Raw genomic sequence first — 26,961 nt, 5'->3', positions numbered from 1 at the left:
TATAAACTGAGTCTGGTTGACTGGACTAATTACTTGAAGGATGTAGATAGAGTGTTTGCACTGCTGAACAGTCACTATGAGCATAGTAACACAAATGACACTAAAACTGCTCTAAAACATGGGGTTTTGAACACATCATCTACACCTATGCTAGCGGAAATGACCTCCACTGAGTCAGATGAAGACATAAGCAGTATGGAGGCAGAAGAGTGGCTGCTGGTTGCACCACTGGACTTGGGAACCCTGGATTTGGATCCAACACCATTAAATCAAGAGAGGAAACTTGAATGGAATAATGATATTCCTGAGACGAGTCGTTTGAATTCCAAACACTGGAAATATCGTCATACTGAAAAATGGATGGGGAATAAAGAATTAAATAGCTTTGAAATGAATTTCAGTGGCAATGGTTTAACAGAGCTGCAGTCAACAAATAGCTTCATTCTACAGCCCATTAGCAGTCATCAGAAAGAATCATACCAAGACAATGATCAGAGAGAGAATATATTGGAAGATCAAATGTATCTTCAGATGAACTCTGATGAATCATCAATTCATCAGGTTGCAAATACATCTGATGTGGATCAGCCTATCAGATCCAGCAAAATGGAGACAATTTTTAACACCACAAAAAATAATAATACAAGAGAGAATTTGCAAAACTTTGAAGGCAGTGGTTCTCCACTATCCTCTAATTAGTTGAAATTGTAAGCCTTATACACAGTATTTTTTTTATTTTTATTAGCAAACTAATAAAGGCAATCATGCCAACACACATTCCAAGTTTATTTGAAGTATATGTTGTGGTTGTAATTAGTACATGTATGTATGTTTGTGTCATAGACCCAATGACATATACATTTTTTTTTAATTCTCAATTTTTCACAAGTAGAGAAAGACCTTTTTTGGTGTTAAAACAGTATTACCCTTTGAAGGTCATGAAAACACCATGAAAAGTTATTAAACCAAGATGCCAAGAATCTGAGTTGCATAGCTTCCAAAAGTTGTCACCATCAATGAATGTCTTAGTATACTCGCACTGCCTACATAATGTGTTTATGATCAATGATTTTTAACCACTGGAATTTCTTAATGTCACAGGTTAGAGTAAAATGATATTGCACTTTGAGATCTTTATTCCCTGTGTCATTTCTTCATTATTTTACATGCTTTTCATTGCCTCACTTTTTTGCGCATTGGAATACCATGCCATAGGATCACATGAAAGAGATTCAGAATGGGTTGTGAATGAAAAGTATATTGTTTTAATACTGTTTTGCCAGAAAAATATTGCATGTTTTTACTTTGACTTGCTAAAACTGAGTAGCTGAGAGAAATTGTGGCTAAAAGTCTTGAGAGATTTTAAATAACAAAGAAAGAATGAAAAATTGTCTATTCCCTCCATTTGAGGGGAGTATCAAGACATTTGTCACATCCTTGAAATGTCTAAATTTGAGTATATTATTGAAGACATCTTATGAAAGACTTCATTTGGAAGGGTTTTAATAACATGAATAAGGGCCTTAAGAGCTGGACTACATAACAGGAAATCTATTCAATGAAATAAACTCATGAATGTTTCCTAACTTGAACAACAAACAAACACGTACACAACACATATGCACCATGAGTTTAATTTCATAGCATTTTGTTATATTTTCGTTTTTATGGGCTTCACCAAATACTGAAATCTTTAAAAATATAATATTCAATTTATTGCCTTTAAAACTCTATGCTCCTGAATTGCTACTATTCTCCCATTGTAGATTTTCACTTAGCAACAAAAGAATTACCTCATTCATTTTCTTCACCACCATTCCCAAACTCTGTTGAAAAGTTTCCTGTTATTTTGTTTAGCTTACTGGTCTTCTCTTTTGTTTTACACAACTCAAGAACTAAAGCAAAAAAAAAAAACTGCTTTGTTTTTAAGATTCCTTTTTTTTTTTCAAAAAAAGATTCAGTTTCTCTTAGTTGAATCTAATTTTAAAAAGTTTTTATCATAGACTTTGTAAATATGTTAAAAAAAACTAACTAGCTGTTACATATCTGATGTATGTGTCATTGGCTGAATGACAGAACAAACGTATTTATGGTCATGAATGATGCTATTTGTAAATAGATCTCCCGTCATTAGGAAACCTACTGTGTTTTTAAAATCTTGTATAATATTCTGTGATACTTTTATAGAACAATTCTGGCTTCAGGAAAGTCTAGAAGCAATATTTCTTGAAATAAAAAGGTGTTTTAATTTTATCTGCTTCAGATAAATTCACATGACCAAGTTTTTGTAGTAAAAATTTTTCTGCAATAAACTGATCTCATTTTACATTACTTAAATCTCAGCCAGACCTCAAATCATTGTCTTCTATAAGGAACAACTAGTGATGAATTTCCATTTTGAACATGATGATTTCCTTGAAGTTGCTTCATTTTTATTTTGGGGATACAGGACAGGCAGAACAAGTCTTGAGAGCTCTGTAGTTGCTAAATGAATAGAAGTCAGAATAACAAATACATTTTACTTTATTGGGAGCCTGGATGGGGAAGAACTTCTAAACTTTAGTGATTGGTTTCATTCTATATTTACTAAGACAAGTATCTTGAGCTACTTAGAAGTTTCTCCTTTTTGCTTCACCCTCTGGTTAAGATATTAAGGAATTGTTAAGTATCCAAGGATCATTTATATAAAAGAAAGGAAAAAAATAAATTGGATAGTTCTTGAATAATTAAGGGGAGACTATAGATTCTCTTTGAGTATAGCATTGAGGATAAATATTTCCCTAAAGAAATCCTGGCCTACTTTCTTCCTAACACCTCGATCTTGAGACTAATGTTGCTATCCTGAAGATATCATAACATTTTTTAGGAGAAATTGAAGCCAAAATTAGTGACTCAGAGAAAAGGCTATAGCAAAAATAGGCTCAAGGTTGCTGGCATCTAGGAGTCTTGTAAAAAAAGGTATGTCATCTCCAGGCATTTTACCAATAGATATATAAAAATAATGCACTAAAAACACTTCAGCAATAGTTAATATGACACATAGAAATATGGAATTTACTTCATGTAAAGGAGGTTATGTCCTTTTTTTCTGTAATATCATTGGCTCATGTAAGAGCAGATTGGTCACCCAGCAGAAGGGAATCTAGAAAAAAACAATGAAAGTCATTTACATCCAATTCCTCCTTCCCTTTTTTTTCTTTCTCTCCCTTTGCTGATTCAGTATGGAAGAAGTCTTAGAAAGCATCCCAAATACGCAGTGCATTGCTGCTCTAAAAACACAGAAGTAATACTGGAAACCACTATGTTCTCTAGTGGCTGTAATTAGTGTCTCCCATCTTGCTTCAGACATGGGGACCAGATTAGATTATTTCCAATTTAAGTCTCCTATATGGGATAGAGTTTGATATAATTTGAGAGGTAGCTTGCATAGTGAATAGGTAATGAACAAGGAATTAGGCAGCCCTGGGTTAAAATCTCATCTCAGAAACTTCCTCTGTATGTGTCCCTCAACAAGGCATTTATCCTAAGCCTCAGTTTCCTTATCTATAATATGAGGGACTTGTACCCAGTGGCCTCCTTGTAGTCCTTGGAGGAATTTGAACAATAGGGAGAAAAAAAGACTTCACTCAGAAACTCTATCTCAATAGACTCTGAAAAAACTAAGATGGACTTACCTCCAAAGTTCATTAGTGTATTTTCTGAATATAAGTATAAGGTCAATCAGTGTTCTTCCTTTTTAAAAAAATCTCCTCCTTTTTGGCTATTTCTGAAATTTTTTTAACCAAGAAATATCATCTCCTATTCCACTTCATATAATTATGGAATCATCACATCTTGAGAGAAGAGACTTCAGGTTAGCTAGTCTAACTCATACCTGAAATTTGTTCTACCTTATTCTAGATGGGTGATCATTTGGTCTTGGTTAAAATACCTCCATATAGGGAAGTCACTACCTCTGTAAGCAGTCCATTTCAGTTAGGGACAGATCTAATGGCCAGGAAATCTTCCTAATTTAAAACTAAAATCAATACTTTTAGAGATCCATGAGTCTAACTAATCTCCAATGTTCCAGATGCTTGAAGACAGGAAGACATATAGGGAACTCATAGAGGCTGTCATTGATAAGGGGAGAATCAGAGCAAAAAGGAGGAACTTAAGTAACTCAGTCCTAATTATCTATATCTAGGCCTGAAAAAAATAGAAATTATAACAAAATTATTAATGAAGGCTAGAAGTACAGCTTAGAATTCAAAAACTTAATGACTCAGTCCTAATTATCTATATAATCTATATGTAAGCGTGAAAAAAATAGAAAGGATAACAAAATTATTAATGAAGGCCTATAAGTACAGTTGAGAATCCAGGTGCAGAATAGGTAGCAATTTAATAAATATTTGTTGAATGAAATCTATCCTAGCCCATCACAAGGTATTGGTCCTTTAGATCAGAGGATATTTAATGGGGCTGGGTTTGCAATAAATGCAGTAAAATGTTGTTGGGACATAAGATAAAGGATTAAAAGGCCACTTATGAGTGAATTTTTATACTTTGCTCAGCTTTCTGGGACATAGTCAGAACTCTAAACTCTATTCTAAGCTATTTTCCAATGAAGTAGTGATTATTTCTTTTCTCAGGCACAAGGTGTCACTGTAGCACAATGGGAAAATAAAATTACATCCTACTGCCAGGGTGGGGAGTAAGAACTGTGTCTTCATTGATTTTTTTTTTTTTTTTTTTTTAAATAACAGCACTTCCCTTGATGCTGTCATTAAACCAAAATGTATCTGGAAGAACCTGATCCATGGTGATTTCTCTATTTCTCCCTCACATAACATCTTCGTCATTCTAAAAAGCCACAGAATATTTTTGTTCACTTTGGGCTGATTGATATTGGTTTTAAGAGTCAGAAATGCAATAAGCCTCTGAAATTAAATGTAAAATGAACACTAAATATTGATCTCCTAACTGGCCGATGATGTGGAGAAATTTAAAATCCTTTTTGGCTTGGGGATCACAACAGCTACAGAGATGGACTGCACTATTAGCTGTTCTGAAGAGGAAGAAAGGCAGCCACTTGAGAAAGATTTTGGCCAGCTCCCATGACATTGGTGTTGTACCAATCCCTACATGAAAAGAGATAAAGGAAAGAAACTGCATTGTCATTTATTTATTCCAAAAGCTTCCTGTAGTTTCTACTTAAACAATGATATATTAAGTTCCTACTATATACCAAACACTGTACTAAATTCTGGGAGGTACAAAGACAAAAAATGAAACTGCCCCTACCCTCAAGGAGCTTACATTATACTGAGACATACAACATATACACATTGAGAATAACAATAGATATATGGTAATTTAAGGAGCTGCTGGGGGCTGGGACTAGAATAAGGAAAGATTTCATGTAGGAAACAGCAAATATTGTTTTCTGTAGTCCCTGAAGCAAAGAGGACTATTGAGGTCACTATGTAGGAAAGAGAAAGAAATCCCTTTTGCCCAAAATGCCCACATAATTAAGGAAAAAAGTCATGGTTTGAAAGAGAAGAGGTGGTTTTTTTTTTTTAATATATTCTGCTCTCCATGAGTAAACATGGACAGAGGCCTTTATGTAAATGATGGATCACAATGAAGAAACACTTTATCTCTTATATAAACAACGAAATTGATTTTGTGAGGTTTTGCCACTGTTTTGTTTAGGTGGGAAGTCAGGACAGGGGAATAAAGAATGGATACTAATTTCAGACCCTTCACAGTGACCTAAGTAGAATGTCCAAAGTTGGATAACTTCTCAGTTTGAAGCATGATTCTTCTTCTTCCTTCCTCCTTTCTTTCTTCTTTCTCTTTCTTTCTCTTTTTTCTCTGTCTTTGTTTGTGTGTGTGTGTGTGTGTGTGTTTATTTCTACTTCTGTGTGTCTCTCTGTATCTCTCTGTCTCTGTGCATGTGCCTCTTTTTCTCTCTCCCCTGTCTCTCTCCTCTCTCCTTCTCTTTCCTATTTCCTTCTCCCCTTCTTTCTCTCTTTCTGTCTCCCTCCCCTCTCCTTTCTCCTTTCCCCTCCTTCTCCCTCCAACAACCCTTAAGGGACACTGTATTTAAAGCATCAGCCTTCCTTCTCGTTTCATTTAGGAAAGAATCATACACTCTGATCAATTCCTATACTCTTTCCCTTTTATCCTCTAGATCATAGACTCAGAATTCAGTGGTTTCCTCACATTACTAATCCCCAGCTAACCAGCTCTAAATAAAATAAATCACTATTTGACTCCCAGTTGCATCAAACATCTCACTGGGTTCATAACATCAAATTTAAGCATATTTTGTCCTCAGGAGTCATTTTTAATGTACATTTCAAGCAATTCAATCTCACTATTTATTAAACATCTACTTTTTGGCAGTGTCTGTGCTAGGTTCTAGAAATACACAACAATCCCTCTCTTCAAGGACCTTATATTCTAATGGGGGAAATATGTGTACACATATAAGTGTAACATTAATCAAGAAGCAATGGGAACAAAAGAGAGATCCAATGACAACAAAGGTCCTTAAGCTTTTATTTTTCTTCTTTTTTTGTCATGGATCTCTTTGGCAGTCTGGTGAAGCCAGATCTCTTTTCATAATGTTTTCTAAATATTAAGAGAAATGATAAATTTATTTTTAATAGTGAAAATAAAGATGTGATCTTTTTTCCTGTTCAAGTTCAAGGTTCCTCTGAAATTTCTCCAAAGTAGGTCCAAAGATTAAGAACTGCTGCTCAAAGAAAATTTAAGGAGAGAGATAACCCTACTCAATGTACCAAAAGGCAGTCAGTTCTGATATCTGCAGATCGAATTCTGAAAACTGGTGATCTTATTAAATATATCCTATGTGATGTCAGGAAAACTGGGATCACTTTTCTTAAGTTTTTTTAAGGCGATTCCCTGTTCTGGAATATACAATATAATTCTTGAAGGCATAAGTGGCATGTAGGTGACATAAATCCTTTCCATCCTAATAATATAAAAAGGAGCATTTAACCAATTCAATAAACATTAAGATTCTCTTAAATATTTGCTAGTAGAAAAATTTCAATCCCCAAGAAGCTTACAATAAGATATATACATGGATGTATCTAAGTAGAACTATGACATTCCAAATTCATATTGACTGAAAAGTTTGAGGATACTGAAAGATGTCAATGTTCAAAGAGAATCAATCTATTCTTGATGCCAGCCCTAGTAAATGTTTTGATCGAAACTTTGAGATTATCCTTTTCTATTCAACTCAAAAGCTCCTATTCTTATCCCTAACTGGATGATAAAATGGAGCCATAATATCAAAATGCTCCTCTCCCTTTTTTTCATTACCTTTGGTTCTTCCCCTTAACTCCTCTGATTATCTATTAGGGAGATTCTGATATTGGAGTGATGATGTTCAACTAGGAAATGCTCATTTCAATTAGTGAATTCTTTATGAATTCCAAGTCGATTTTTCCTCTAGGAAAGGATAAACTTTCAGCTACAACAGATTTCAGAATGATGTGTGAGGTCAGAGAGAGGGGAAAGAGTGATTTTGAAAGGGAATAATCTTCTGAAGGAAGCTTCATGAAAGAAATGGAATCTGAGATGGGTAGACCTTTAAGGGGAAATATCTAGTGGATGAGAATGTGGGGAGAGGACAAAATCCAGGGGGTGGGGGAGCAGAATAAGGGGAAGAAAGGCAATACAAGAGAAGGGAAAAGAAAACAATTTCAGTTGACAGGAATGTATAAATATATGAAATAGCACTAAGAATGTAAGTTGAGGCCAAGTGATGGAGATTTTGAATAGATCAAGTTTTATAGAGTTTATATTTGAGTTTTGTCTACGGAAAAACAAGTCAGCAAAGGATTCAAGCATAATAAAGAGTATCCTAGCAATCAATTCCTTTTATCATTTTACAAAAAGAAAATGCCCAAAGGCTCACCATTGTTTCATCTCCTGACATAGCAAAAATCCTAAAAGGCAAACTATGGTTTCAATCCAAGAAAGCAATGTATTCATTTATTCCTTTTTCAAATTTTTATTTTCAATCATCAAGTATTCAAGAAATTGTAAACAAATGTTTACAAGTACATTGACAGCTTTCATTAAACACGAAGTGATATATATATTAAATGATCCTAAGTGCTCTCCAAATAAATAATAATTTTAAAAACCACAAAATGAGCCTTCTGTATGCAACAATTCAAAACAGCCTCTCATCACAAATATATTTCTATAAAGACACATACACATAGATCTACACAGACGAACACACACACACACTCACACACACACACACACACACACACACACCATCACCACCACCACCACTAAGGCTCTGATGCCAAATTATTTGACACTATTTAACATTTTTCAAAAATTAGTTAGAATCCAGTGTTCTTGTTTCATGCTCCTAATTGGGGTTCATGATAGAGGTATTCTTTGGATGAAGAATGCCCACTGTAAAATCTTAACAGTTTTTTTTAATGTTTCAATCTTTGATACAAATTCCAAGTAACTTTCTTTTGTACAACTTTTTGGCTTAATGTGCCCCAATAATTATTTTACTTTCCAGGGATATTTTCTGCTTCCATTTCTACCCAGTAAAAACCATAGGTCACCACAAAAAACATCACCCTTCAAAACCCCATTATTAAAAACACCTTAATGGTGTAGATCTCTTCAAGAAGAAATAACAATAGGTAACCTGAACCATGTCACTATTTATTTCTTTCTGAAACTACTCTTAATATCTGGTTAGAGTTGCTAAAATGAATATAAAAAGCACTGAGTTTTTTGTAGAAAAAGTATTTTCAATCACACTGTTCATTTCTGCACAGAAAGTCTCCATAGGTTAAATGTTGAGTAAGTAGTATTAATGAGCATGAAAAGTACTTCTTTCCCTGGAAATACTTCAGCTTTCCAAAAGTTAAGCACATGCAGTCATTTAGTACTGGAATACTGGGAATAATACCGTGGGATTAGCTAATGGTGAACATGCATCCTTGGACACCAGTAGCACCAATGCAGTTCTTATGTTCCAGAAGCAACGGAGAGAAAGGACATTGTAGGCAAGGCTGAAGTGAATATTGATCCTTCCTAGAGCTGAGTAAAACAAACCCTGTTTTGAAAGATCATCAGATACATACAAAACTTTCCTGAACTTGAGAAAAAAAACAGTAGTATATCTAGTGACCTTGTTTGAGACAGAGAAAATTAGAAAGATTGTTACAGATGATTTCTATTCTGAAAGCCTATTCATTTAGCCCAGTAGTCTTTTCTGCACAGCCTATTATTATGAAATGCATAATGGAAATATGTGTAAGGCTCCCTACTGGTCTGGATAATGACAAATGAAGTCTGAGGCAAATCTAGGTTTTAACAGCATTTTGAAATCTATCTGTTAGGGCATTAAATTATTTGGGATACAATTATGCAAGTTATTGATGGTCATTATATGTCTGTGTAGTATATACATTGTTGAAAATACATACCAAAGCATAATCACCCAAGTTCTCGATCCCCAGAAGGGGATACCAGAAATGATAAGGCAGTACTTTTAAGTCTGGATAATTTATGACACAGTAGGAACTGATCATTTCTTTGATGAGAAATAAGAAGAAGGAATGGAGAAAAGATACCCTGGTTCTACTGAACAATGCAAGCTGAAACCAAAGGACTCTTTTTCTTTTTTGTCTTGCTTTATGATCTACCAAACAGATCACATAAAAAATTCCCTTTTAAGTAAACAGAAGTGTAGGTCCTGGACTGCCTACTGCCTCCCAAGACTGGCTCCATCTTGGCACAGACAAGCACAAAATTTGGTACTAGAAAAGTGGTTTTCAAATTGTGGTTCTTGAAAGTGGTCTTTGGACTTCTGTAACATTCTAGTCTTTAAACTTAATTGAGACATAAATGAACAAATTTCTTATGATGCCTAGTTTTATATTAAACATCACTTCTTAGTATTGTCATTTTATACATTTGTTCTGGGAGAAGTTTTTTCGTGATCACTAACAAAAGCAAGTGGATTAGGTGATACATTGGATCATTCTCCATCAGAGTGATTCATCTCAAACAATGAAGTTTGAGAATCACTGAAATAAATAACAAAAGAAATAGAAAAGGGAAAATAAAATTGATGTTAATATTTCTGTATTCATTGCTATGTAACAAATAGAGAACTTTGGTATTAAGACAGGGTTAATACCTATTGATATGGCAACCAGGTCAAATCAACTTTGTTTTGTGTAGAACTTGCTATATTTTGGGAGCTATGATTTGAACTTATAACATATCGAAATCTGAATGATTGAAAAGTCCTAAATTTTCAATTAAAGTAGTTAGTCTTGACTCTAAACTGCTATTTACATCCCATGTGCTCTTGAGGAAAATCACTTAAGCACTGAGCCTTGGTTTTCTCTTCTGTAAAACCAGGGAATTGGAACAGATTCCAGTTTTTTCAAGCTTCAGATCCTATATTATGAAGTCAAGTTATAGAGTTCTATTGTAGTATTATCATTACAGAGCAGTTGTGCTATTATGACGCCCCCATACTTTGTGTGGTAGTAAGTGGAAATGAAATTCCCATAGTCAGATTGCTCATTTCCTGACAATTAAAAAAATGAAATTTAACTATTTTCTACTCAATGACTAGAAATGCTAATTCACAGCACACTCTACTTATATAATAGGTCAAGCTTGGATCTCAGATTTTCCCCATAATTGGTGTAAAAACTCCATCTAGTAAAGTAGTGAACAACCTAACATTAATATTAGGGAACTTCCTGAGGCTTATAGAAGTTAAATGACTTGCCTATAGTAGTCATTTGTCTATGGTAAATTAACCAGCAAATGCTAAGTGTGGATTGTGAACTGAGATCTTACTGAATTTGCTGCTTCTCCTCTAATACACAGCTCTATTGCCTCAATTAATTATAATAATTAATCATACCTAGAATTTATATAATTCTTCAAAGTTTAGAAAGCACTTTACATACCTTATCTAATTCACACATTATGCACTAATAAAATAAAAATACATTGATGAAATTACATTTTTTAAAATATGAACACGGTTCACTAGAAAAGTATGATAGTTGCTGACTCTTAAAAGAGTAACATGTTGTAAGGGAAGGAGCCTTTAAGAGTCACAAGAAAACCTGAGTTCTAATTCTGGTTCTGCTATTAAACAGCACTGTGACCTTGGCTAAGTAACTAATCACTAAGCCTCAGTTTCCTCATCTGTAAAATAAGATATCATATTTCTTCCATTGATTCCCAATTTTGTTGTAAGGAGCAAATAACAATGGATGGAAAAACACTTTGCACTATGTAAACACTTTACAAAAGTAAGGCTTCACACCAGAGAGTTTAATCAAAAATATCTATCCCAATATAAATAGTAAAAAATGTAGAATACTTATTGCATAGGAACATATGATATTTTTAAAGTTGGAAAGGACATTAGAGGTCATTTAGTACAACCCCTTCATTTTACAGAAAAAGAAATGAGGCCCAAACAGGCTAACTGACTTGTCCAAGGTCACTCACAAGTACTTAATAGTAAAGCCACAGAGAGAACACAAGATTTAGCATTCTTTCTACCTCATCTTGCTACTTCCTATACAATTGGTTTATGTATCCACCCAAGGAAATGTGTAATATTCTGTAACAAATATCATTAAACACCTGAATTTAACTCTGTAAAATACTCAAATCCTCAGTTCATCCATCCTGAAAAGCAGAATTTGACTTATGTTGTTAATCACTAATCTGCCCTTTTGTCACAGGAGGCACTTGAATGCTTTTCAGGTTTCATTACTCACACAAGATGTGCTCATGGCCTCCACAGTTTATTATGTATGTATAGGAATATGATTAGTAGCCAATGAAAGTAGGTGATTTGGTGTATATTTTTGACAAATCTTCAAAAAAAGTTTCATTAAGAATTTTCTTGAAATTGATATCCACCAAAGAACTGGTGGATGGAAATACTAAATCTCAGAGGAACAAAAATGTTCTGGGGCAAAATGGTGACATTCAAAATTGCTTAAACTTTTTTTCCACAATTCCAAAGTTAATTATCAAAGTACAGCTTAATTCATGTGCTTAATTAATGTCAGGAGTTTATTTAGAATGCATTTCAAACCCTAAAATAGGTTGTTTACATACTCGGTATGGAATATAAACATATTTGAGGTATATCACTACAAACTAATCCTAGCAGGATGCTTACTTAAATGATCATTAAGATAGATTAATCATTAAAATCTAGTGAAATATATCATTAAAAGTTTAATAATCATTTTCCTACTTCTAGGGTTTTTCTTGGATGTTCTACACAAAGTACTAAAGAAAGTACATTTGAAATATGATTATAAACATATATATGTTTATGTCTTAAATAAACATCCCAGGTAAACAAACACATGGGCATAGTCCTTGAAAGCAGTCTCCTCCAGACACTACTTAAGAGGTAATGAATAGAAATTTGTGTTCATAAAGGCTTCTCACTAATGGATACTTAGTTTCATTACTAGACTATACACAAGAATTGGACACTTAGTAATATGACCTCCTGGGAAGTACTAATACCAACTTTCTTAAAGATAGCAAAAGGACATCCACCATCAAGACCACAACCATCCATAGGTAGGAAGTGTATATTATTAATGAAGTCCCAGAAATCAATATGGAGTTCATCAAATAGTACTTTCCAATGAGGTCACTGGTTGATGAAGCAGTCAGTTAACATCATCAAGTCTGGGGCCAGAGGAAAGAAAAATGGGATGACATAAGGAATGCTATAATCTTCAGTTTTACACACACACATCCCCTTTCAGGTTAAATATAGGAAAATCTCAGGCAGTAATCTGACAATGAGCATGATCAAATCTTCAGTGTACTTCTGAGAATCTCCTTTATTTCCTTAGAAAGAAACAGTTGGGCAATTTGTTGTTATATATTTTGAATCCTCTCTGATGTTCTGCTGGGCACATGACAATGCCCTCCTTTATTTTGTTTTGTATTCCTTTTCTACTTTTATTGGGTTTTTTTAATAAAATAATTTTTAAAAAAAGAAACAGTTGAATATTTCAGAACAAGGGCTTGAATTATCCCAAGTACCCTAGTATGTTCATGTCCATGAACCTCACCAGAAGCAACTTCTATTTTTAAAACTATGAGGGTAGGAGGCTTCCTGCCCAATTGGAAACCTAACAAGGAGTGCAGAAGGAGCAACTTCTTTACTAGTGCTTATTTTGTTGGTTAATATCTATTTCCCCCACAGGGAACTATTGCACTCCATTAACCATATAGCAGAAAGAAACTAAAATAGGGAGGTATTCACAAATTTCATTCATTGTGGTAAAGATGAAAAAAGACTGGCTATTGAATCATAGGCCATGGATTCAACTTCTGTCCTGAAACTTACTTCCCAGGTGAACTTGGTAAAAATTACTTAGCACTTCTCTGGGTGTGTCAGTTCCCTTGTCTCTAAAGTAAGGGGCCTGCACTACATGACTTCTGAGGTCTTTACCAATCTTAACTGATGATCCTATGAAATAAGCAAAACCAGATTTATTTTACCATCTGCTATATGTGGATGTCAATAGATAAAAATCTTCCTTGCTTTCTCCTTTAGAAATACTCTTTCATTTTTAATAACTATTTCTCCACAATCTATAGACAACCACCATAAAAACATAACTAACGGGCCTAAAAGTAAAGAGAAACCATTCTATTAAAGAACATGCAAGTATGTTTTTCATATTACTCTGTCATTACAACTAGGACTTAATGGTGGTAAATCTCACTCCCAAATCAGGAGGCAAAACTGTCAAACTCACATTTCCAATTATAAAAAACAGTTACCTGGTAGAGATACTATTTCTTATACCAGCCCTGAAGACAAAATAACCCCCACACACATAAGTTACCATGCCCTACAAATTTTCTTGCTATTCATTCTATAGCATGGATAAATATTTTAGGTATTGGTTACTAGGAGATATTTTATGATCAATCATGATGGAACTTTATTTTCTGTCTATGACAAAACCATGCCCAATAGACACAATAAATATTCTTTGATGGTAAATATAAAGTGGATATAAAAGGAGAAAACTCTCCCTTTAGGGACATCTTACAATGTTCAAGATGGTAAAAAGGAAAGAAATAAAGGTGGTAGGAGGATCTCATGAGATGGGATTGAGGAAAATAGATTTATCTATTTTAATCATTTTCAATTGAAAGTTAGTTGACTGACTGACTGGTACCAATTCACACATCTAATTTCTACTGATTTCAAAAGGATTTCTTACTCCCAAGTATAACTGTCTTGATTTAATACTTTAATATAAGGAGAATTCAAAGAAATTTTCTTTAAAGAAGACTACACATATCTATGATTCCTTCTTAGAAAACTTAGATCTTACTTCGACTTAGAACTACAGTGTTGAAATGATTGCTTAGTAGGTTGTAGGAGCAGGTGGTGGGGAAAACTAAGAGGGGGAACTCACTATTTTCATTTTAAAAGTCACAAATGTAGCTGCCTTGACTGTGATTTTAGCCAATGAATTTGTCCAGCAACTATCCCAGAAAGGAAGTCAGCCAGGAGGTTCTCAGACTCAAAGTTTTTCACCTTGCCCTTTTTTACAAGAGATACAGTTTTAGTTTATTTCCAAGTCCCTGCATTTATGATTCAGCAGTTTCTTTCCCAGCCTTAGAATGGAGGAGGCTGAAACAAAACACATACTCTGAATTCAAGTGTCTGCTATATTGGGCTTTTCCATGGTGTCTTTGAAGCTTCTGAAAACTTTCCCTGGTATCTAACTCTTCTATGGCTTACAGTTATCAATAGTACTTTAAGAAAAAGAGGACAATTTTTTTTAGCTTCCTTTCCAGACGGAGCTGGATCAAAGGCTCTAAAAAAATAAAAATAAAAATAAAACATGCCATACATACAAATTTCTAATCAAATTGCATAGTTTAGGCAAATTCACTTGTGCTTTGTAGCAGAACTCACAGTAGTTATAATCTAAAAACTATGATTTGTAAATGCAAACCTGATGATACATCTCACCTTTATTTTTGAAGTCTATATTAATGATATGCATTTCTATTACTCTTCTCATAATTCTGCTTAACAATTTAGAATATCTCAGGCCTTTCACTTATACTAGATTGGAGCATGAACATTAAATTAATATAGCTGAAGTTATAACCTATCTTTAAATTCCATTTTCTGGAGAGGGGGATAAAGAAGACTCTTAAGTCACGTTGAGGTATCCAACTCGCAATCAGTAATGGCTGTTTGCATTGAGTTTTGTTGGTTCATAGATTATGTCTTTAGAGTTTAAAAAAGAAAGAAAAGAAGAAGGCACGGGTGTTTCACAAGGCGCCATTTTCGATCCAACCAACAAAACCAAAGTCTTCCATTATGAACCTTCAGGAAAGGGGGCTACATGGCAGCAGTGGCTTCTTCCAACTCAGGGTCTGCTGAGGAAGTTATTGCTTCTGGAAAGGGCCCAGGGTACGTCTGTGCTGAATAATGGATTCCTCTTCCAAGACCCATTTCTTCCTGGAGCTCCCCTCTGTTGTTGAAAGTTGGGCATGATATAGTGCGAGAATAATTTTCACGGGGATCTGTGTGGCAAACTGTCTCACTGACAGTATTAAGAGGAGATGTCCTCCACCTTTGTCTCTGCAGCTGTTTTTCTTTGTATTTTATAGAGTACCATGCCAGGAAAATAAAAATAAATCCAACAAATTTGAGACCAGCCGCCAAACCGAAATAGACAAAACGAAATGATGTCACATCATATTCCCAACAAGAGCCTTGCACACCACAGTCCTGTTGCCAAAGCATGCAGGTGGTATCAATAACTGCTCCAAAATAAATTGGAGTAGGAATGTATGCTAGAAGTTAAAAAAAAAAGGATTCATATTTAGTATATATCAAAAAAAAGAGAAATACAGGTTACAAGTTTTGAAAATAGACTATCTAAGCTTTGTATTTTTAATGTGATTTTCTTTTGGACTGCTTTACTTATTTATTTTCATGAGAGATAATAGGATCATAGATTTAAAGAGAAAAGGGGCCTTTATGATCCACATTTCACATATAAGGATACCGAGGCCCAGAAACATTAAAATATTTTCCCAGGCTTGCAGAGCTAGTATATGACTTGAACCACTTTACTTACAGTCTGTACTCTACTATACTACTTTATCTCAAACTTTATTATAAAAAATTCATTGCTATAAAATGTTCACTATAATGAAAATATACTCAGAAACTCACAGCATAAATAATTATTAACAATTCAATGTATTTGTTTGTTTTCTTCTTCCAATCCCCCACTTGTAAAGAAAATTGTCAAAAAAAAATTCTGGAACTGTGTGTCAATACTTTGTTATAACATGGAATTCTGACCACCTGGTCTATATTGCTGATACATTCAGAAGTATCAGATACTGCTTCACGGGACAATACTTTTACTGATTTTTAACTGACTATTTTGTGATTAGACTTTTACCTTTTTTTGGAATACCCACCCACTGATACAATACCTACCCTCTGGATCAAAATAGATCAAATCCATTCCCACCCACCCATATCAGTCCTTCAAATATTTGAAGACTTTTCATGTTACTCCTAAGTCTTCTTTTCTTTAGACTAAACATCCTTAGTTCCTTAAATGCTGAGAGCATTGTGGTGGTTATATGAATAGCTTATGAGGAATCACTTCCCCTTTGTCATACACATGAGAGATCCTGACATGGAAAAGGAAAGAGAATGGCCTTGGAGGGTTAGAAGGTGGTTTGTTTTTTTGTTGCTATTTGTTTGTTTTATTATAATAACATTTTTATTTATTTTTTGTTTTGACTTGTGATTTTAGTCCTGTAGGGAATTCCCAAGGAGCAAATCCTCTCCACCAATGAAGATTTGCAATTGTTCTATAAATGATAGTCTAAGAAAGTGGCTTAGGCTTCTAGAAGGTCAAAGGATTTATCCAGGACCAGAGAACACATCAAAGGCAGAGACCAACTCTTTAGTTACTACTCCAAACTACCCCTCAAAATTCTGTTAGGAGATAGCTCAGAAAACCTAGAAATCTCTTTTTTTCTATAAAATTTTTTGGTTTTAACTTTTGCTGATAGCTAAGCAATAATGCCTGACAATTAAATCAGAATTGTTGATCACGTCAAGACAAACTCCACAAGAGGAAGGCTCAGGAGAGAGAGAAAACACAAAAAGAAGAAAGATTCCTTCTCTACCCTTCCCTGCTCCTCCTATCATACTATCTTTTGGGGAAACATTTTTTTTCTTTTGTGAAAACAGTGATTTTCTTCTATACCACACCTGTCTAAATTGCCCCCCCCCCATTTAATTTTCTCAAAGGATTCCAGATTTACTTTGCAAACAACATAGTTTATAAAAGTTTATAAAGCACATTCTCAGGGAAAAAAAACTCTTATGGGTAGAACAATGATAACAGATTTTACAAGAAAAAAGAATTTTTCATTTTCTGATTATCTCTAGAAAGCCCGTTTGTTAATCTTGGGTTCCTGACACCCATTGGAAGATTCCAGTAACACTATATACTTCAAAATCTTGGTAAAAGATTCTTCCTTCTTTAATGTAGAAATGTGGCTGATACTTGGAAATTCAAGGCATGAAATCACATTTTTTTGTCCTGTGGACAAAAGTACTGATTGCTGGGAAGAATAACAGCAGCTGAGGGAAATGAGAGGCTACAATTTAAGACTGAGCATCTATCAAATGAGGAAGTCTTTTAAAAATGAAACTGGTGGAGCAAACAGGCTCAGAGCTGTCAGTTTAGAAAAAATGCTTTAGCTAAACTTATTTTTCTTTATATTTCCCTGAAGTATCAGCTCAATGAATGATGGCAAGAATATTTATAAAACCAAAATAACGGTGTTAGGTCACCAATGAAAACTGCTGTAAGAGTTTACCACATCATTTTCAGTTATGTTAATGATCCTTGCTCTTAAAAAAGAATCTGGAAGTTTGGGCTAATTTTCCAGAATGTTTAATTCACTTTTATCCCTAAATAGAAAAAAAAATTATTGTGCAAAATTAAGCAAATCACTCCCTTGGTCTGGACACCTCAGTTTCCTCATCATTAATATGATTAAGCTCAGTTAGTCGAATGAGATGATTTTCAAGGTTGTTTTAAATCTTATTGAGTTTTTGAGTATATGTCCTATATAGTATCAGCAGCATCAGCAGCTGGGGCAATAATGTGGCACAGTGGATAGAGCACTGAGTCTGAAGTCAGAAAAAACATGAATTCAAATTTGGCCTCAGACACTTACTTAGCTTTGTGACCCTAGGCAAATTACTTAACCATGTTTGCCTCAATTTCCCCCTCTGTAAAATGATCTGGAGAAGAACATGGCAAGTAACTCCAGCATCTTTGCCAAAAAAACTCCAAATGGGGTCATGAAGAGTCAGACAAAACTGACATGACTCAGCAACAAATATGACCATCCCCCAAAAATTAGGCATCCAAATAATTCACTTTTGAGAGAAGAATAAATGCCATCATTTTAATTATTAACAATGCACAACAGAACTTTTACATAAGCCTATTAATAAGTCTCATATACTGCTATGATCTATGATACTTAAAATTATTACCTTTTAGGGAGCAAAATCTAAATTTTTATTTCTACCTTAAACAACATAAATTCATGATGGCTTTTCTTTCATAACAAGTGAAAAATCCAATTGGATACTTTAGATAATGTAGTACAGGAAAAAGAGCAATCAATTTGGAGTTGGAGAACCTAGTTTCAAATGCCATCTCTGACACTTATGAGGCACTAGCCAAGTAATTTCACCTCTTTGGGCCTTATCTTTCTCATCTGTAAAATGTGGGAATTGGGCTGGATACCCACTGAGATCCTTTCCAATTCTAAATCTATGATCTTAAATCATTCACCTTTTATTTGTTCAAATCAGAACGAGTAGTATCCTCCATGTCAAGCTGTAAAATCCCAGCCCCTAATGAAAACAAGCAACTTCTCATTTTCAAAGGCAATTGAGAGTTTGTTACCTGCAAAGTGCAAGTAAGAATTGTACTTGGAAATTCAGAGACTTACCAAGTGTTCGTAATAAAACAAACTGCATTCCTAATGCAAAAGGTCTCTCCCCTTCTTCCACAGACCTGAATCAGGACAGGAAAGGAAAAAAGAAAAAAAAAAAAGGAGAATGATTTGAAATAACAATTTCAAAGTAATTCCATTTACATGAAAGCCTGTAGAACTACTCTATCTAGATGTATTCCTTAAATCTGAAAAGTCTAGTGACTTTGAGAAAAGCTATTACTGGATCTAAACAAAGATAAGAAATAAAAATTCCTTCTAAATATAGGGAGAATGCAATATTTCTATGACAAATAGAATGAAGGCATCTAGTTTACCCTAAATCTGTATAAGAATCCCTCCACAACATACCCAGCAGAACTTTTCCTTGAAGACATCTATTGAGGGGTGCCCAGATACCTCTTTAGGCATCCAACTGTAGCTTTGAATAGTTCTAACTGTCAAGCAATTTATACTTAGAAGGAAACTAGATTTTTCTCTTTGAAAAATCCACATGTTGATCCTAATGGGACCCTCCAGGCCAAAACATATCAAAACATTCTCTCTTTTTAAATGAAAAGCATTTAGATAGTACTTATGATCTCCTAAATCTTCTCTTCTCAAATCTAAACATCCCCATTTTTTAAACTTATTTTTTATATGATATCAATTCTTGGCCTTTAACCATGTGGGCCAGCCTTTTTTATACATCCTTCAATTATAATACATAATGGAGAGAGTGCTAAATTTAGAATCCTGTCTCAAACATTCACCTGCTGTGTGACTCGAAGTAAATGGCTTAACTTCTCTCAGCCACAGTTTCCTTATCTGTAAAATGCTGATAATAACAGCATTTACTTCATATCATTAGGAGGATCATATAATATATGTAAAGTGCTTGGTAATCCATATAACTATATAATGTTAGCATTTATTTCTTTTCAATTTTACAGTATTGTGTATATTTCAAAGAGAGGAAATGGGCTAGGAAGGAAGTAAACTTAATTTATTTCCATAGTATCATTTCCAAATTTAATGAGCACATTATTTATTGCCTTTAAGTCATTAATAAAAATGTTAAACAGCACAAAACCAAGTCCAATTTGTTGAAACACCTCCTAGTGACTATTCTTTAGGTTGGATCAGTCAAAAAATTTCACAACAGTTTAATAATGGTACTATTATCTAACTGATGTCACTATCTTTTCTAGAAGAATAGGAAAGGATTATCAATTGCTTTATTGAAATCTAGGTAAACTATATCTACAGAATTCTCCTGATCTGCCAGGTTTGATACATGTGTCAAAAGAGAGAATATGATTAATTTAGCACAATCTTTTCTTGATGAAGCCATACCAGCCCTTGGTAGTCATCACTTCTTTTTCTATCTGTTAAATACTGATCCTTTTAATAATGAATTATAGAATTTTGCCAAAAATCATATGCTCAGTCATTCAACAATAATTAAGCAACTACTATGTGCAAGATACTTAAGTGAGTGCTGGAGATACAAAGACAAAAAAAAAAAAGAAAAAGAAAGCTATGGCTCCTAGCAATTTCTGAGCAAATATTGAAAAAATTGAAGTAACTTGTGATGAACTCCCTCTCTCTTTTCCTTTCTTCTTCATCTCCTATCACTCAGATGCCTTCTTTCACTCTTTCTTCCTTCACTCCTAATTCCCATGATAAAGTAGCCTTATTCCTTGCTAAGGCTACCCTCTTTACATGTTAAAATGATCCCATTCTATCCTATCTCTAGCAAGAGAATGCCTCCTGTGCCATCCCCACTCTTTCTATTATTTTCAGTCTCTATAGGCTAACTTTCTATAATCTACATACATATATCCATGTTTCCCCTACTCTCAAAAAAACTCACATTTGTTTTTCCTATCTCCACTATCATCCTATATCTCTTCTGCCCTTTATAGCTAAACTCAAAAAGTCATCTTTAACAGATGGTTCCACTTTCTCTCCTTTCACTCTATTCTTAATGTGAATTATGACCTAATTCCACTAAAACTACTATCTCAAAAATTACTAATGATCTATCAGACACCAAAACTCCAATAGTTTTTTTTTCCTTTTTTCATTCTCTTTGACCTCTCTGAAGCCTTTTGACAGTGTTAATGGATCTGTCTTCTGTGATATTCTCTTCTCTCTACTACTCTCTCCTGGTTTTCCTCCTCTCTATTTGACCACTCCTTTTCAGTGTCCTTTGCTGACACCAAATCATACCCTCTAATGATAGATATGGGCCTTCTTCTTTTCTCCTCCTATATTATTTCACTTGATGATCTCATCAGCTTCCAAGGATTTAATTAGCATCTCTATGATAATGATACTGAAATCTATCATCCCTGCTCCAATTTTTCTGCTAACCTCCAATCTCAAACCTCCAACTACTTTCCAGACATCTCAGATTGTATGTCCAGCAGTAATTTTAAATTCTATATGTCCAGAGCAGAACCCATTATTTTCCCCCTAAAACTTTCCCCTTCCTAGCTCCATTATTACTAAAGAAAGAACATCCTCCTAGTCTCTCATATTCACAACCTAGGAATCATCCTGAATTCCTCATTATCTCTCATTCTATCCCATATTCAGGCTGTTTCCAAGGCCTATCAATTTCAGTTTCACAACATCTCTATAACATTCCTCTTTTTCTCCTCCAACACTGCTGCCACTAAAGTACAAGCCTTTATCACTTTACATCAAGATTACTGCAATAGCCTGCTGGTGGATCTGTCTGCTTCAAAGTCTCTCCTCAATTCAATCTATCCTCCATTCAGTCCCTAAATTGATTTTCCTAAAATATAGGTCTGATCATGTCACACATTCCTCCTCTATTCAATAAATTTCCATGGCTTCCTGTTGCTTCCAGAAGCAAATACAAAATTCTCAGTTTGGCATTCAAAGCCCTTCATAATCTACTCCTTCCTATATTTTCAGTATTCTTATACCTTAACTCCTCAACACATACTTTTTGATCCATTAATACTGACCTTCTGGCTCTTCCATAAATATGACATTTCATCTCTTGACTTTGGGCATTTTCTCTGACTATCCTCTCAAGCCTGGAATGTTCTCCTTCCTCCACTCCAACTACTGACTTGCCTGGTTTGTTTTAAAGCCCAACTAAAATCCAACCTTCTATAAGAAGCTTTCTCCCATGTTTCTAATTCAGTATCTTCCTTATGTTAATTATTTCCCATTTTTCCTGTGTCACTGTAAATATGTGTTTGCTTGTTATCTTTCCCAATACAATATAAAATCCCTAAAGGCAGAAACTGTCTTTTGTCTCTTTTTGTATCCCCAGCTTTTAGTATGACACCTGGTACATAGTAGGCACTTTTAATAAATACTTATTAATTGACTAACCAATAATAGATTAGCATATATTTTAACGATCTGAGACAATTACTGTACTGTCCAGGATAATAGTGATGGGATGAGTATGGTAATGGAGCCAGAATTAGATGGTCTAAATGCAGCAAGCAGGGTGAGAAACCTTCACTGATATTCAAACTAAACAATTATATTTCACTTTTAGCCTCTCTGATCAATTGGCTACTAGATGCAGAGCACACAATGCTGATCCTTTCTCCTTTACAAATACTTGCAGCATTTTTCTAATCTCTATACAGTCTTTAAAAATTATTCTATTATTCCAAGTACACTAGTCAGCAATGTAGTCATAAGTTCCTGAGTAACCCCAAATTGTCCTTTCAATTACACCTAATTACTGAAGAAAATTACAACATGGATTCTGGACATGTTTGTGTTAAAGTAGGAAAAAGGAAAAAGGTCTCTTTTCCAATTTTGTAAAAAGCACAGATTTTAGAGCCAAGAAGATCTGAGATGAGATCCTGCCTCTGAAATATACTTACTGTGTTTCACCTGAGAGCTTTCTATGCTAATGAAATCATGAGTCTCATTACTATCCCCAAAATAAACCAAGAAAGGATATGACAGAGACAAGGCAGAGCACACAGCATGCATGCATGGCCAAGTGAAAAAAAAAAATCTGTCTCTTTGTCAATATATTGATTCCAGATCAGGGAGTACAAAGATAATCATCTCAATATTAGTAATTGCTTGTCTAGAATAAACTACACTTGCCATCCAACAAAGAATCACAGAATCTCAGAATCTTGGAATCTTGAAAGGCTAATTAATACAACCCAAAGTTTCAACAACCAATCAACATGCATTTATTATGCCAACTGTGCCAGGAACAGCACAAAGCATTGGCAATAGAAAGACAAAAACTAAATAATCCCTGAATTTAAGGAGAGGGTAACATACACATATAAGTAAATACAAAATAAATAAAAGATAAGTTTTACAGGACTTGGGAGGGAACGATACTATTAAAATGGGTTGACATGAGCTTGGAAGGAATTTAGGGATTCTAAGAAGTATCACAAGGAGTGAGGACATTCCAGACAAGAGGAATATGCAAAGGCAAAGAGACAAATGATAGGTGATATAATGTATGAGGAACAGCAAATGGGATGATCTGGATTGACCACAGTGTGGGGGGAGGATAATATGTCTACTCAGGGCTATAAATGCCAAACTGAAGAATTTTTATTTCAACCTAGAGGTTATAAAGAGCCAATAGAACTTTTAAGCAGGGAACCAACATGGTTAGATCTCTGTTTTGGTAGAGATTGCCACTTTTTACATCTTTGACACCCACTTTATATCTTGAATGCTTACTAAGTATCTGCAGGACTTAAGTGTAGACTGAGTTTACCCTGAGGAGAAATGGATTGCTGAGGGGGAAAACTTTGAAGCAGGGAGTCATTAGAAGGCTATGGTAAATCGTTCAGATGAGATGCTAAGAGGGCCTGAACTAGCACAGTGACTATGTAAGTGGAGAGGTTATGTAATCTATGAGCATTTGGGGAAGAAGAATTGGAAAGGCTTGGAAACTGACCCAAACAGGAATCCATTCAAGGACATCCAGTGAGTGTTCCTCCACAATCTGCTTAAAATCAAGGGCAACCTTGTATCTTTAATATAATTTTCTAAGTTCAATAGGATTCTTATTATTCCCCTATATTTTCAGATTTGTTTTTCACAGTTTACACATATTCTCACAGGCGGGTAACAAAGTCAACTTTTTAGGGTTGGCATTTTGAGGAAGTGGAGACATCCTAAGGAATCTGTCTCAAAGGTAAGACCAGTGATTAGCACTTTGCTGTGGTCCTTGCTTCTAGCCTATCACACACCAACCCTTTCACAAGTGAAAATAGAGCATAAATACTAGGCAAGTCCCTAAAGTCCCTATATAGGGTGCTTTCAAGAGTCCCCAAATTGGGGTGCCAAAATATACTATGCTTTCTAGAGCCCCCATGCCAGGGTGCCAAAATATGCCATCCGGACTAGCACTCTGGAAAACCTCAGCACCAGCCCGAATCCTTGGTCTTAGTGGAGCAGTGAAGAAGACAGGAGTCCCATGAGGATGGTCAAAGATGGAGTCCCTTTCTTTCCAGTTCTCTCAGCCCCTAAATATCTTAGTATGATAACATCATTACAGCACACTGAGCATGTGCCAACTAGAGAACCATTATATTACCATATCACACTGAGCAAGTGCTAACTATAAGCATCCTGCTGTTGATATGTAAATGCCTCTCTTTATTGTAAGTTTCCCTTGCTTCAAGTAGAATACAGGTGGCTGTGCCCTTCTTGACTTCTCAGGAAGAATGAGAACTGGTAGGGGAGATGGGGAGCCAAACCAGACATTGTCAGCAGATTTCCTCTGGGCTGAAGGGTCTTATATCTTACCCAGAGTTCCCCCACTATCTGAGGCTCTCTACATCTATATCTTACTTCATCCAAACTTTTTACTTCTCTCCCTTATCCCATTCAATTCCCAATACAGTATAATCACGGTGACTTTTAATGCTTCTTTCAATTCATAAATAATGATCAAACCCTGATACTTTACTTTAGCTCCTGTAAGGACAATGAAGGCCTCCCTGTAAATATAATCTAGGGCTCACCTGAGTGTGACTATGATGGCTGATGGCTGGGCGCATGCTGTTATGAGGGTAACAATGAAAAGAAAAACAAGGAATGGAATAAGGGTATTACAGGTCCGATTGCACTTTCCAGACACGGCGTAGCCATTCTCATTGAGATAGGTTTTGACAATAACCATCCGGAGCTGACTGCGCTGCCCCACCGTTGGTGCAGTGATGACTTGGCGGCTCTGAACACAGGCACACTCTGTATAATTACGAACCTGAGGAAAGAAAATAAAGTAGCATTCAAGTTAAATGCTGTGATCAGCAACAACAACAAAATACATAGCAAGGAAATAATAAGCGTGAAAAAAAATTTCAGAATGAATGGCTTTGGGATGATCCTAATAAATAACTACATGTAATATATTCAAAAGTGTGTTTATTAACAATGACAATCAGCCTCCCAAAAAAAAAAATTTCAACAGGCTAGAATGAATCTAAGTAGAAAATTACATAGGTATGGATAAATCTATTCAGAAGCCAAAGCACTGAAACTTGGAGGCATGGGATCTGGGTTAATCCCTAACCTACTAATAAAGAAACTCTCTCTGCCAACGCACATCAGTCCCTTTTCTATAACTTAGAAGTCTTAAGATAGTTGCTTGGACCACTGCAAAATGAAATAACTTGTCCTGAGTCTCATAGCCAATGAATGTCAGAGATGGCCCTTGAATCTTAGTGTCTTCTAGACACTAAGGGCAGTTCTCTATCCACTTTGTCATTTTGCTATTGATACATGTTGTTAATATTAGTCATTATCAGCACCATCACAGAATTTTCTCCTTTTAAGTCATAGCAAGTCAGATGCTGTGAGTGAAAAAAAAAAAAATCTTAGTTCATCAAGTAAATTAGTATAATATTCTCTCTAAAATGTAATGTTCTTTGTTGAGTTTTTCTTGGGGTCTCTGAAGGCAGCCTTCATTTCACTTAATCGCCACACGAGTAGCCAGGGGTTAAAGTCCAATTCCTTTATTGTCTCTTTCAAAATCTTGTCTCCTTTTCTGGGTCTCAGTTAGCTTTCTTAGAGGCCTATCTCTCTCCTTAGTACCATGGGCTTCAGCTCCTGCCTCGTTCTCTGCCCTCTGAATCTCTTCAAATCCAAAGTTTTGTACTTTAGCCTCCAGCCACAAAAAAGGTGGAAGATGGAATGGATCTGTCTCAGCCTCTGAGAACCTCTAGCTGATATACTCTACACTGATTATACACGAATCATTATATCACTAAGAAACCATTGCTTGTTGTAGGATTAAATCAATGCTAAACTAGATTTTACCATTGTCTCCTCAATTCCACTTAATACCTTGTTTCAAGTTCTGACCCATAACATTTCCTTGTAGGATTAAATCAATCACACTAAACCATGCTAAATTAGATAACTATTGTCTCTATCAATTCCATTGACTTAGTACCTTGTAAGATTATCTTTTGTTTCAAGTTCAGAGTTCTAGTCCATAACAGATTAGGTGATGTGGGAAATAGGTAGCTCTTAAAAGGCAATATATAATAATTATTATATATTGGCATAATAAACTGAGCAAGAGAAGAGTTTTCTCAAAACACTGATCATCCAAAAAAAAACCCTATTTTTAATGGTACTTTAAATACAAGGCAAATACAAGTAAAAAAATCAGTCAACTATAATTTTTGCATTAATAACCTATTAAATTATGTATAGATCAACCAAATATTGTCATTTGGCTGATTTTTTGTTTCTCTTTCAGAAAAAAAATATACCTGCTGAATTCAATGAATTAGAAAATGATTTTAACATTTTCATAATCAAATAGAATCATAAGAAGTCTGACTAAAG

General features: G+C 34.9%; 1 protein-coding gene across 2 annotated transcripts in view; it reads right to left on the bottom strand.

Moving 5' to 3' along the window:
• Positions 1-13,040: 13,040 nt before the first annotated feature.
• Positions 13,041-26,961, bottom strand: part of SLCO5A1 (solute carrier organic anion transporter family member 5A1) — a 407,994-nt gene continuing 394,073 nt past the window's right edge. Inside the window, exons 10-13 of one of the 2 annotated variants that reach the window (XM_031946281.1) lie at positions 25,128-25,369; positions 19,132-19,196; positions 18,972-19,033; positions 15,831-15,918 (exon numbers count right to left, since the gene is read on the bottom strand). In XM_031946281.1, the coding sequence (XP_031802141.1) occupies positions 18,975-19,033; positions 19,132-19,196; positions 25,128-25,369 (366 nt within the window). In that variant the 3' untranslated portion in view covers positions 15,831-15,918; positions 18,972-18,974. Of the gene's footprint in view, positions 15,919-18,971; positions 19,034-19,131; positions 19,197-25,127; positions 25,370-26,961 lie in introns of both variants that reach the window. The other variant, XM_003759718.2, reaches the window with a different exon arrangement.

Source organism: Sarcophilus harrisii, chromosome 1, assembly GCF_902635505.1.
Source record: "Sarcophilus harrisii chromosome 1, mSarHar1.11, whole genome shotgun sequence".
Taxonomy (NCBI): Eukaryota; Metazoa; Chordata; class Mammalia; order Dasyuromorphia; family Dasyuridae; genus Sarcophilus; species Sarcophilus harrisii.
This window is presented reverse-complemented; position numbering and strand designations above follow the sequence as displayed.